At 33.6% G+C, this 13,208-nt stretch overlaps 1 protein-coding gene across 5 annotated transcripts; it reads right to left on the reverse strand.

The window, feature by feature from the left end:
- Positions 1-1,299: 1,299 nt before the first annotated feature.
- Positions 1,300-11,099, reverse strand: LOC8265760 (histone-lysine N-methyltransferase ASHR3). 5 transcript variants are annotated; one of them, XM_048372403.1, is made up of 11 exons: positions 10,364-11,080; positions 10,121-10,267; positions 9,578-9,721; positions 8,100-8,126; positions 6,861-6,978; positions 6,570-6,663; positions 5,781-5,874; positions 5,532-5,610; positions 3,675-3,846; positions 3,287-3,367; positions 1,300-1,825 (listed from the first exon to the last, which is right to left on the reverse strand). In XM_048372403.1, the coding sequence occupies exons 1-11, from the start codon at positions 10,751-10,753 to the stop codon at positions 1,663-1,665; spliced, it is 1,509 nt and encodes a 502-aa protein (XP_048228360.1). In that variant the 5' UTR covers positions 10,754-11,080; the 3' UTR covers positions 1,300-1,662. The 5 variants fall into 5 exon arrangements, with proteins under 5 accessions (XP_048228360.1, XP_048228359.1, XP_002528383.2 ...); XM_048372402.1 differs by having other exon boundaries at positions 9,578-9,742; positions 10,364-11,075; XM_048372404.1 differs by lacking the exon at positions 1,300-1,825 and adding an exon at positions 1,832-2,253 and having other exon boundaries at positions 9,578-9,742; positions 10,364-11,083.
- Positions 11,100-13,208: the final 2,109 nt, after the last annotated feature.

Genomic DNA, 13,208 nt, shown 5'->3' on the forward strand with positions numbered 1-13,208 from the left:
TGAGAATAACAAAGAAAAATAGCATCAGAAATGAAAGGAGGATTCTATTTTTTTTCCCCCTTTAGTTAGAAGAGAACATTAAAGTGCCTTAAACTGAACACAAAGCTCTGACTTCTTAGTTCTTACATCATATACAAGTTGCAATATATTCTCACAAACTTAAAGTGAATAGGAACATTGCAAATTTCAGAATGTTCTTCTCTCTTCATATCGAATATAAATGTAACCAAGCGACGACTTCTAATAAAGATGAATGAAGAATACATGGCATAAAAAGGCTTTGAAACAAGATGTAGTTATCAACCATTAACAGTGTAGGAGATTTTGCTAATTTCTAATTGGTTTCAATTTTTCAGCACTAACGGCACATGATTATAAGTCTTATACACAATCAACCATTATCGAGTGGAAAAAAGAAAATGAAATTATAAGTGATTCTCTGGAATCCTTATATCATCGATTACAGGGTTTTATTAGTTCACTTTGTACAATAGTTTTAATGGTTAAATAGATAGGATGAATTTAGATAGTGGAGTTGCATGAGATCATATAAGATGACTCAACCAAAATGCCGACAAAGCAAAATATCATCATATTTCACAAGCTCGTAACAGTATAGTATTTTCCAAAAGAAAGTTCTGCAGGGTGTAAAAAGAAGTGAACATTCTCGAGTTATGTCTTACAAGGGTGATTACCCTGGCCTATAAACCAGAAAATAAGATAAAATAATATCAAAGCTTGCAGGGCTCCAGGGTTTTTGGAATCAAAGGTTACGCTGTCTCAAGGAGAATATTAACATATATAAAGCAGGACTAGTGGTTACAAAATAGGAAACGTGAAATATGATTTGTAGCCCATCGGCCAGAAATAAGAAACTGATGTTCCTCAAGAAATTCCTGAAATGGGAGTACACTATTCTCTAGGAAATTCACCATTATTGCTTTACAGGTAATATATACGTTTGTCAGCATCAAAAAAGAAATCCATACTTTTACAAGTGGTTGAATTGCAATAGCAAGGCATGGCAACATACATACGCATAAACAGAATGTCCCAGTAGCAGCATTCCAGATTTTAAATCTAGAGAGCATCAAGAATCGCATATTCCCTGTAGATTTCCGAGATAGGGTATCAAGTACAGTTCACATCCTACAAGAAAATATAAATTACAAAGTTTGAAATTGATCGCGTGCACATTTCATTTCTTGAGATAAAACATAACCTTTGTTATAGATCAGAGATAAGGCCCCAAATACATACAATAAAATGAAAAGAAAAAATAGAAATATGAACAAAAGATTTTATCAACCAAAGGGAACTTAATTGAGTTTCAAGGCTCTCAAACCAACTTTTAAATCTTCCAATTATCGTAATACCCGTAGAGAGGATCTCAGAGTTACAACTTGGTAACACCCTACTTGGGGATATCAATTACAATCACTATTGCAATGTTACACAGCCTATTTTGAAGGAAATTCTAGGAAAACTTGATGTGGCAAAACTTGGAAATGACAAGAAAATTACGTTTCTTTTTAATGAATGTTGACACTTCAATGCTGGTATGACAGTGACTCGAGCGAGACTTGCATAGTTCTACTTCCACTTCGCCCATATTCCGTTATAGCAAAATGTACAACATGACTGACAAGAAATGGATTCCGGTTACGAATCATAGGTTACAATAGCTAAGCAAGCTGTTGATGATCTCCTGCGTTTTGCACCCCAGCAAATATTCAACTTACAAATCTTCCTTTTGGTCCCGAGATAACCATGACAGTTTGGAGCTCCGCAATGACACCTTACCTCTGGTCCAAATTGCACAAATCTGCAAAGCCAAATACATTGCAATTTAAAGCCCCAGCTTGAGCTATAACTTTTACTTCTATCAAGGATTATGATAAAAGTTAAAATACAATTTCCAACATTGCATTGTTGGTCCCAAAAGTAGATGCATGTTATTTGTGCAACATAAATCCAGACCACCAGTACCATGTGACACCAATGCAATGGCAATTGGCACAATGTAATGCCACTTTTGGCAGGAATGATTCTCGCCTCAAACTGCTACTCAACCTACCAAATATATTGCTACTCCAAGTACTGATAGGAAACACCTTAAAGAAACTAGATTGCTCCCATATGCAAAGATGCTTCATTTAGAGATGAAGGGACACAATTTGGAAGTTTTAAATGTAGCATCGTGACCAACTGAAACGCTCAATTTGATTTTGTAAGTGGGCATTTCTTCAGAACCTGGGAAGGTATAAAGTGAAATAAACAAAAGAAAAAGCACACTGAGTTTGCAAATATGATGGAGTTCCACTAATGAATTATTATCAAAGGAACCCAACACCCTGAAAGACCCGGACAGATGACTTTTAATGGAAACAATTCTAAGCCATCTTGAAAAATTGAAATATTATCGTTTGATAATAAGCTCTGAAGATAACCTTCAGGTTTCCCAAAGTACAAATAGAAAATATGTATGTTATACATGCATCATATTTCATAATAGACGCAAGAAAAGCATCCCTTGATACAAAGGCCCAATGGTCATAGACCTAGAGATTAAATTCAGATGTTTAAAGCTGTTAAAATGGTAGTGGGATATTTGTAAGACGGCAAAAGAGAATTTCATATTATGTGCTCAACCATTGGAGAGAGAGAGAGAGAGACAGAGAGAGAGAGGAATATTTTGAGATTCAGATCTTTTATCCTTTTTTTTTCTGTAACTTTTTTTTAAACGAAAGAAAAATCATTATTATCTAAGCATCTATTTAGCAAATATATCACAAAATGGTTCATTGGGCCAAAGAAAAGATAATCTGTTCAAAGGCATAAAAATAAGTACAACTTGCATACTAAACTAGCATTTAGTTCCATACTAATTAAAGTGGAGAAGATGGATCCTCTTATTGTACTATTATGTTCAGGGCCAAACTTTCTGTGAGTAGCAGTGATACTAAATCAAAATAACATAGAGCATGAAATCAGAAAATGTATACCAGACCATGCCAGATATAGGGTAAGAAGGCAAAGAGCTACATGCGTCTTAATGTTCAAAAGATCAGTTACTTGCTTTCTCCAGATACTAGACTAAATAATACACTAAAGAGTTTATGATGGATAAATTGTATTGGAAACCGATCCCTCTAAAGAGCAGTGATAGTAAATAACTAATTGCTGCACTCTAAAGTGATGCCTTATAGATAACCATTGACTTTAATGATTTCAACTACGAAAAAAGATAACATCACAGACTGTATAAATACATAATGTTGTGTACCTGTAATCGTATGTCAATGGTTCCCCAACTTTAATTGACCGAGCAGCAAACACACCTACTCGTGTCTCTCCCTCTACCTGCCTAAAGAAAACCAGAACCAAATGGTTAAAAGTTGAAACCATTGGCTGAGTGAAAGAGTTTCATTAACTGGTGAATCCTTGGGAGTCAAAGGAACCACACCCATTCAAAAAGAAAAGCTGGTTAGTTCACAATACTTAAGGATGGGGGTATTAACAACAATCTCCATTCAAATAGAATGTATAAGGTATTTTTAATATATTCAACCGGTAACATAATATATTCCAAATATCAAGGAAAAAGGGGATTTCCTTATAATTTCTAGATGATTGATTGGATAAGAAAAAAGCAGCAATATCAGGGTACTAACCACTTTTCCAGGATGCAGTTTGGATCACAACTATGATTTAGAAAACGAGATGAATTTCCCTTAAAAGTTGCATCAATTGTAAAGTCTTTTCGAATTTCACACATGTAAAAGTTCTGTACACCTTTATATTTCATGTCCCAAAGCCTTTGTTCACAGACTGCATCGTCAATGACTGAAACAGGAAGACAACAGTTGAATCAATACTTAATTCTGAAAAAGAAAAATTATAGTAGCTTTTAATCCAATTAGTAAAGGAAAAAATAATCACAATGAGGAAGAAGACAAAAAACAGACCGTTCCTTATATGTGCATTAAACGAAAACAAATGCAGTGTAAAGATAGTTGGCTGAAAAAGAAAAAAAATAAAAAAAAAAATGATAAAGAGTACTTACATTCTGAGTATAAAGCAATGATTAATGTCATAATTTGGCATACAGGAGTTTGTTGGGTAGGGAGTCACGAGGGCTTTAGCATGTAAGAATTTAGATACAACCACCATAATCTTTATAATATATAAAACAAGTCCTGTTCCACGCATTATATTAGTAACGTGATAATCAGACTACAAATAGCAACCAGATTATAACATCTTTATCAATATTGTCTGCATGGTTGTCTGATAATAACTTCTAAAGTAGATACCTATATTAAATCTTTATACATGTTGGAATTTTAATTATTAGTGCTTCAAATGATTCATCTAACTTGATCTTTATCCTTTTAGCAAAAAGAAATTAATTTTTATCCAAAGGATGAAGAGATGTAAGTAATATATTAGCATTGTTTTTAATTTAAATTAAGAATATGCTGCCTAAATCATATTGTTAATGAGAACAACGAAAGAAAAATAAAAAGCATGGATAAGCATAAATTTTGATTTGCTTGATTGTTTCCCAGATGGAAGATAATAATAATAATCCACAGCGACAATAAAGAATGGATGAATTAAATATTTTTAAAGGATATTGAATACATGAATAAACAGTCAAAATTATAGTTTAAGTATCTGTTGCAACCTATCATGCATTACAAAACAGCTACAACTTTACAGTTGCAGCCATAGTGATGCAAAACATTTTAGGAATAGCAAACTATGCTGAATGCAATGGTTTGATCAAATTTTCATTGCCTCTAATAACAGATACTACCACTTGACCATAAATTGCACAAACTAAAGATGCAATAATCATTATTTTGAAATGAAGTTCAACATAAAACCAAGTAAAGTGGCATTGAAAATCTAACTTTCTCATGTCACTACAAAAAGTGAGTTTGCAAGACTCCAGTAACCAGTTAAAGGGAATGAAGTCTGCATTAATTTAGAACTTAAATTTTGTGGAGAAAATCTGGAAAAAACACTTGAATATACAAAGCATAACCTAGCTTTGAATATAGAAAGCACAATCAAGTTAGGTTCTTAGAGTTGTAATATGTCCAAGTTTTATATTTTAACGTGAAAAATAGGAGAACTAAAGACTTCTCTTTCTTTTGGGTGTGTATGAGTTGTGGCTGGGACAAGATACGTGTGCCGAAAGAGAGGGAATCTTTTTCTAAGTGAGGGTAAGTAGGACTTTATCTATCAGCCATTTCATCTCTAATGGCTCTGTATGGTCATTACATCCGTGCTTAGAACTACTAGTAAAAACAGGATAACGATAACAAGATAGCAGAAACCTATAAAGTAACAGCTGTTGCCATTGATATCTATTAACAATTCCTTGGTCAAAATAGCACAAGGAACCTAGAAGATGCATTTGAGGCATTATATAACAACAGTAGGCAACTCTGACAAGAGAAATAATAATAGAGATGCGGTTCAATACTTAAAATTATGGAAGAGGTAACAGATACAACTACCTTCTCCAATATACTCGATTATGAAGTCGCCTTTGTTTATAGGTTCAACTGTCTCTACTCCCCAACCACAAAATTCAGTCTGAAAAAAGGAAAATAAGCTGTCATGCTGTATGATCAGAAAACCAATCCCCACTTATAATTTTCAAGGTAATTATTGAACTAACAAATTTGGCCAAGGTCATGTAATCTCCTAGCACAAGTTGATTTGAAGTGAAAGTACCAAGTAACTTTATAAGTGAAAGTTCTCACCTTGACAATGTTGATCTTTTTCTCCTTGCGAAATGGCCTATTGGTGCAATTTTCAGAGCAATGGCAAGCCCTTGAGCAGCTTATGCATTGAACCCTAGTAGATGACACATTCAGGGTACAACCCCATCACATAATGAGCCAACCGCTATAAACCTTACGTAAACATAATTTGCAAAGCAATAATAATGACAATTGACGCAAACAATAATTTGAGTATAGGATGTAGATCTTAATCAAAAATTGCAAAGAAACAAGCATGACAAATTGTCAAAAATAACAACATTTTAAGCACAGCCAAAAGGCAAAGGTGGGGACTGATCTCTATATAAGAGACAAGTAAAAATACAGCAGAACCCAGTTCTGTAATTTGAGCAATGGCCTTAATCATACTAGAATTATTCACAAACAAAATTAAATAAAAGGGAGATGGCCCTCTAGTTTTTTGTCTAAGATAATACTAGCTAGCAGTTCAAGAAGAAATTCCATTGGGCGAGAGAACTGCAGCACGAGCTGTAATAAATATTAGCTCTTTATAAAAATTAGTATAGCATTTCCATTTCTCAATTGTCTAATTACAAAGAAAAATCAAACACCAATTGGATGAGCAAGAGCCTCATCCTTGCATTAACCAAGATAACATACAGTTTCAAAGAGATCTCATTTAAACTTCAAAAGAGGACAGAAACTGAAAACTAGTATATTAAAATTGAAAACAAGAGTGAGAAATTGCCATATATCTGACTAAATAAGTGATTGTATTGAATCAAAACTTGGAATCACTAGCATTACCTGCACACACAATCCTCACAACATGAAGAACTACAACTTGTGCATCCAACATCATTATCAACATCATCACGCTTCTTTTTGACTAGATAAACATCTTATTTCAATTAAGGAAAGTTCCACTCCAGAAAAAAAAGATATTTTTTCACAACCATGGTAACATGAAATGTAAAGGGGATTGACAAAATGCCAAGTGAGTTATCTCATCAAGCCAGATTTACAAACTATTGCCTGTATATGAATTTAAATCAGTATGATAGCATCTATATACATATCCACACACAGAGAGGATACTGCGCCTGATATGCACATATGGAGGTGGCTCTAGTTTATTCTCCATCAGACCTTTCCATGTTGCGTCAATTTTGAACTCCTCCTCAACATAAGGTAGAGGCAAGCGCGAGAATACTTCCTAAAATAAGAAATAGAAAGGGTTAGTTAGTGGAATATAGGAATATGAAAACAGCATATTACTCAAAAGATAAACCATATTCACCAGTTAGCAATATGTAGAACTTATTCATCTGAAATGGTGCGCAAATATAGTAGAACACTAAATTCTTATAGTAATGTGCCAGATGAGATGATATATATGAAATCAGCATTGCAAATTAAAAAAAAAAAGAAAGAAAGAAAGAGAGAGAAAGAAAGAAAGAAAAGAAAGGGTGATTCAAGGTTACTTCACTTGATCTAATTGGTATCTAAATCTAGTAGAAGAGTTCTTGTGCGATACATTGCTCAGCATGAATGCTTCAGTTCTTCAAAATTTACTGATACAAATTAGTGACTAGGACGCGACATCAGACTCTAAAGGCATAAAAGTAGCCCTGTGAATATAATATTTATAGAAAAACTGAGGTGTCACCCATCTATGCTAAGTTAGGTGAGGGTTGCTGAAAATGATTTGCCCATATGCCAATATAGATCATTAATGCACCAATACAGAAGGATGAGTAGATACAAGCTGTAGAAGCAAAGAAAAAAGGTGCAGGATAGACTAGACATAGTGCACGACTAAATGGTAAAAGTAATTTAGTATCAGAACAACTCAGAGAATACTAGGCCCTGAAAAGAATATAATAGAAAAAAATCAATCACGTAACTGAATTCAAATAGACTAGGATAAGGTTAGTAAAATGTAGCTGAGTTGAAAATGTTATGCCACAAGGCATTTACATTTACATGTTGGGATCAGCTTAATCCAACCGTCAAGTTTAAAGATACAAGGATATAAGTCAAAAACAATGGAAGTGACATGGTATCACTATTATAAACTTATGGTAAGGGTATTCTAATAATAGAGCATCTAACTTAGTTATCACAAGTAGTAGTAGATCCTTCTGCAAAATGCTTAACACAGTTTTCTTCCTTTATCAGGCTATTGTAAAACACACTACTTGTGCTTATTCCCCAAAATCCCAGACCCTGTTGTCTGTTTTAATTTAAGACAAATGAAGAACAGCCATGTATATATCTATATATGTAACAAATAATTTCAAGATTCTACATATTTATCTAGAAAGAAAATCTAACCTCTATATCACTTGTTGGAACCATATGCTGCTCATTCAACAAATATATCAATCCTGTCAGCCAGCCTAATCAATAAAAAATAAAAATGAAGAGATAAAACCTCAATCAAAAACAGAAATGTTAAAACATGGTGAAATAAAGCCATGCCAAATTGTTGGTACTGCCAGACTTCAGAAGCACTTAAGTTATCCTTCATAACTTAAAACCATATACACACATTATTATTTCAGTTCATTCAATTTATAATTTTACAAATTTAAAATGATAATGAAAGTCAAACTACAGAGATAAGAACCTCATAAGTTGAAAGATGGTGATGAAACAACCATCAACCTCATAGGAACTTGCAACATTAACTTATGCAGTATCACTTAAAGAAACAACAGAAATGGAAAAGCAGAATTATACATGGAAACACTTCCTGTGATCAACATAATTGACATGTGAGGTGAGGAAAAAGGGAACTAAGAAGTTGTGAAAACTAAATGATTAACATTGACAATCAATCATACCAAATAAACCAGTCTTGAGCAAAACTCAAATAGTGTCATCTTTGAACCTGACATGGGACTGAGCATTTAAGTTTTGATTGATAGATTACACAATGGAACAAATCAAAGGAAAAACATTGCAAATGATTGAACACCATTCTCTGTATATTACTTTAAATACTTAGCCAAATAATGTTGTAAAAGAGTTCAATACTATAACCTCCCCATTGAGAGAGATAGCAGAGAGCCAAAGATTATTAGAAGATATTGATCTTAATAACTCGCTTTTTCAAATAGTTGGTTTGGGTAGTTTGGGCTGCTAAGCCCCCATTTGCAACCAAGGAAAATACTATGTAAGTTGGGAATTTAAGTTCTGATATATTAAAATATGCCAAAAATTATACTGTGCAACAGTTTCCTGAATATATTTCTTATTGACCAGAACCTAATTCCTTTCGCATAAAGATTACAAAAAGTGTGTATTTATATATAAGGGCACCTCAGCTAGTTGCAACAAAGTTAACCTTCTGTAGCTAGAGTTGGACCTCACAAATTCCATCTTTCACAATTCATAGCTGAGTTCAAGAATTTAAATTTCCACAACAAAATGAATAAGATATATAAAAAAGATTCCATTATCAACTCAGTAGGTAAAGAAGATGTAAGATTGAGCATCAAGATTAATTCAATTATTAAACTAAATTAGAGCAAGCAATTTTAGCAGTGGTGTCAATAAGTGGCCATCACCAAACTGATTACAATAATGGTTCTAGCAAGTGCACCTCATTACACGAAATACCCATGTGGGTCTTACAGCCATAGTTACTTTCTCCTAAAAGTATGAGGTTGCACAATATATGGGTCAACATTATCACAACTTTTTCCAAATACTGAACAGGGACAGCAATGATTGGAATCAAAAGACTTTGAAGCAAAAAGGAAATTTAAAAAATGAAATTGAATCGAATAAGGAAAGAAGAGATTGACCTTCTTATCTAGCAGCCAATTAGTTGGATGCCTCCAACACACTGCTCGTCGGGGTGGGTCTATCAAATGAATTACTTTATCTGGCCATGGGCCACATCTATCATGGGATGCCATTAAGCATCGCACACAACGCCAATCAAATTTCTGTTTGCAAACGAAGCACGCCTGTCGAGAACAATATGTAACATACGCGAAAAAGGGCTAGCAGATAAAAGGCACACACACACACACGTATATATCAACTGGACTGAGGAATTATATTTGTTATCAGCAGAATTTCAAATCAAACTTAGGGAAAGACACCAAAAGGCAAATTAGAGCAGACAGAAAGACGGGACTATTCAACAGTAACAGGCAAAACAGAACTTTACTTAAAATTCACGCAAAGAAAATAATTAGATACATATGCACATTTTGTTGGTTTGGAATAAGCACAACGCTGCTATGTGGAAGCAAACTAACATGGGATTAAGGAAAAAAAAAAAGAGCAAGAAATCTTAAACATGAAAAAGAAAACTAATAGCATAAATAATTAGATCTTACATGCTGTGGGCACTTAAATTTTTTGGGGTTAGAGACGTGAAATGTTTCTTTGACACATATAAAGTGAAAAACTCCTCCACAATTACGGACCGAGCATAACACCTCTTCCCCGGGGTAAATAAGGCGATGGCAAACAAGACACTCAGCCTGAAATGCATTAAAGAAAAAAAGAAATAAAAGCCATAAGAGTCAAGCTTTTCACTTTCAAAAAGAAAAGAAAAGAAAAGCAAAGAAAGTAAATACGATTTTCTTAGAGGAAACAAGGAAAGGAAGGAAGCAACGGGAGTTGGAGACGCCAGAGTCCATCTTCTTCTGAGCCCAAACCCTGACGTAATCATCCAAGCATTTACCATTAGCTCCTCCTCCTCCTTTCTTACGCTTCTTCCTCAAAACCCTAATTGACCTGTCATTACACCTTTCCTCAATTGGGATCGGGGTTGGGATCGGAATTGGAAGTAGAAGGTTCTGGTCCCAATTGCAGTCTTTGACTAGGGTTTTCACCGAGTCAGAACAGAGAGAATGAATTGTTGTTGAATCAGATTGAGCATCAAGATTCAGAGGAGGGGGAGGAGAGAGAGGTTTGAGAGAAGAACAGCGCGTGAGAGTGATGGAGATATTTCCTAGGTCCGGCATTTTAATTCTGCGATCTTTTTCTACTCAAAAAGGAAAAAAGAATTGAAAAACTTGAGGAGGTGTGTGAAATATATTGCAGAAGAGAGAGAAATGAGAGCACAGTTCTTTTAGAGAGAGAGGGTTTTGGATTTAGGCGGGAAAGTTCAGGCCTTTTGATAAATTTTTGAGTGGGAAAATTGGGTATGAATGACTATAAAGGGTCTAGAATTTTAAAGAATTTACGAAGTTACCAGACTGGATCGTGGGAATGGGATCGGGAAACCAGCCGTTGAAGCGTATGGGAACGTGGGAACTTTTCTGTCGGTGGATCCAACTCCAAGCTCCATTTGTTTTATGTCGGGCGGGCTTTGGGTCGAGTCGGATGTGTTTGTCCCGTACAGTAACTGTTACAAAATCTTTATTGTGAAGAAAGTTTTTATTTTTTCATACAAAAATAAAACTATATCTTTATCCTTCTTTAAAGGGAAAGAAATGTATAGTTGCTTGCAAATACTTAGGCTTTAACTACTATTATTATTTCATGGTATCAGTTTCGACTAGTAGCAAACCGAGTTAACAATACTATAAAAGGAGCTCAGCTTCTTAAATGTGATCATAGAAAGTGCATGAAAATAAATTGTGTCGTGTAGTGGGTATATGTAAGTGAGCGAGTCAAGAATGGTCCGAAAATTGGTATGTTTATAAGTTGTAATATATATTATTTATACTAAAATTCTATTTAATGAAATGCGTGCAATCAAGTCCTAACAATTTCTCAAGATACGTACAGTATATTTTATGAAGGAAAAATTAAAAGCCTTAAACAAGTTTAAGGAGTTCAAAAAGACAGTTGAAAGAAAAAGTTGATGAAAGAATTATGTGTATATGGATCAATAATGGAGATAAATATACTCTATATGAGTTCTCAAAGTATCTATAAGATTGTAAAATATGATGATAACTAGTGTGCTTTAACACTCTGCAACAAAATGAAGTAGCAAAAAGGAAGAATAGACACCTTGCGAAAATATATAGAAGTATGCCTCGATTTTGAGTAGAATTCATGAAAATAGTTATGCACGTGATCAACATGCTACTACAACAAGCACTGCTTGGATCAATTTCATCTTTTGAAAAGTTGTGGAACATAAAACACAATATAAGTCACTTTCAAGTTTTTGGTTGTGTATGTTACATTTTTCCTACTTGATCACTTTCGAAGCCAAGTTCGGTAAGAAAAGCAATAAGGTGCATTTTCATGGATTATGATGATCAAAGAAAAGGGTGGAACAGTTATGATTGTACAACTGGAAGATGACATACTTCAAGAAATGTGATATTTTAATGAGGCTTCATCTCGGTAGTCTCCTTAAGCAGTGACTCTATTAGCCTCAAAAGAAAATGGAAAAGAAATACATGAGAGGTTTGAACAAGATGAAGTAGTTGAAGGAAATACTCAAAAGACAAAACTAAATAAAGAAATAGGCAATAATGAGTCACCTGAGATGAACAAGTCTCAATGGCATACGAGAGTGCACCACCAAACACTAAAACAACATGACCAAATCAGTTCGAAGAAATCCAAATATTCAAGATGACAATAAAATTTGGGCCACATCTACAAAGATCGTAAAGAAAACACAAATAAAATCCTAAGTATTACCAATACAACACTTATTGTAGATAAAATTATAAAACAATTATGTGGGCATGAAGAAAGAGTAGTTGGTGAGAGGCGGTATTGAATATTTCATCGTCTTTATCTTCTCTCTCAGTTTTCTCTATTTGTCTAGAGAATTCTTTCTTTATAATTTATATATTTATCCATTTAATTAAAAAAGTGGAAGCAAAGTTAGTAATAAATGGAATTAATAGTACTATAAAAGGAGCTCAACTCCTTAAATGTGTATATAAAGATTACATGAAAATAAAATTGTGTAATATAGTGGGCGAGTATAAGTGAGCAAGTCAAGAGTAGTCCCAAATTTGATGTGTAAATTGTAGTACATATTATTCATACTAAAATTCTATTTAATATAAAGAAATTTTTTGTGTGCAATCAAATCCCTTACATATATATATATATATATATATATATATATATATATATATATATCATCTCAATCTTTTAAAAGAATTTCATATAAACAAGATATATACACCACAATAAATAAGAATTATTTTAATACTTTGATATTAAGAAATTACTTAGTCTAGAATTTTCCAATTTTAGAATAAACTAGTCAGATTCTTGCCTTTTGCAACAGTGATTCTTGAAGAATCACTAAAGCTTCACTTGTAGCTAACATATAATATTGGTCGTATGTGCAACTATAATAAATCACAATCCTTTTATTATTTCTATACAAAACGAGTATCTTTTCATGATTTGCATGCTCATAACAAAATACATCTCATAGTTCATGTTCCATTATGAGGAAATAGGAGGCACCCATTTCTTGCTGAAATTCAGGTT

Source organism: Ricinus communis, chromosome 3 (assembly GCF_019578655.1).
Source record: "Ricinus communis isolate WT05 ecotype wild-type chromosome 3, ASM1957865v1, whole genome shotgun sequence".
Classification (NCBI taxonomy): Eukaryota; Viridiplantae; Streptophyta; class Magnoliopsida; order Malpighiales; family Euphorbiaceae; genus Ricinus; species Ricinus communis.

Excerpts from the sequence above, each read along its gene's own strand:
- LOC8265760 (XM_048372402.1), bottom strand. The coding sequence starts at position 10,753 with ATGCCGGACCTAGGAAATATCTCCATCACTCTCACGCGCTGTTCTTCT. Across the intron at positions 8,127-9,577 it reads ATTGGCTGCTAGATAAGAAG|CATATGGTTCCAACAAGTGA; the intron begins GTCAATCTCTTC and ends TTGAATGAGCAG. Across the intron at positions 6,979-8,099 it reads TTCCAACAAGTGATATAGAG|GAAGTATTCTCGCGCTTGCC; the intron begins GTTAGATTTTCT and ends TTCTTATTTTAG.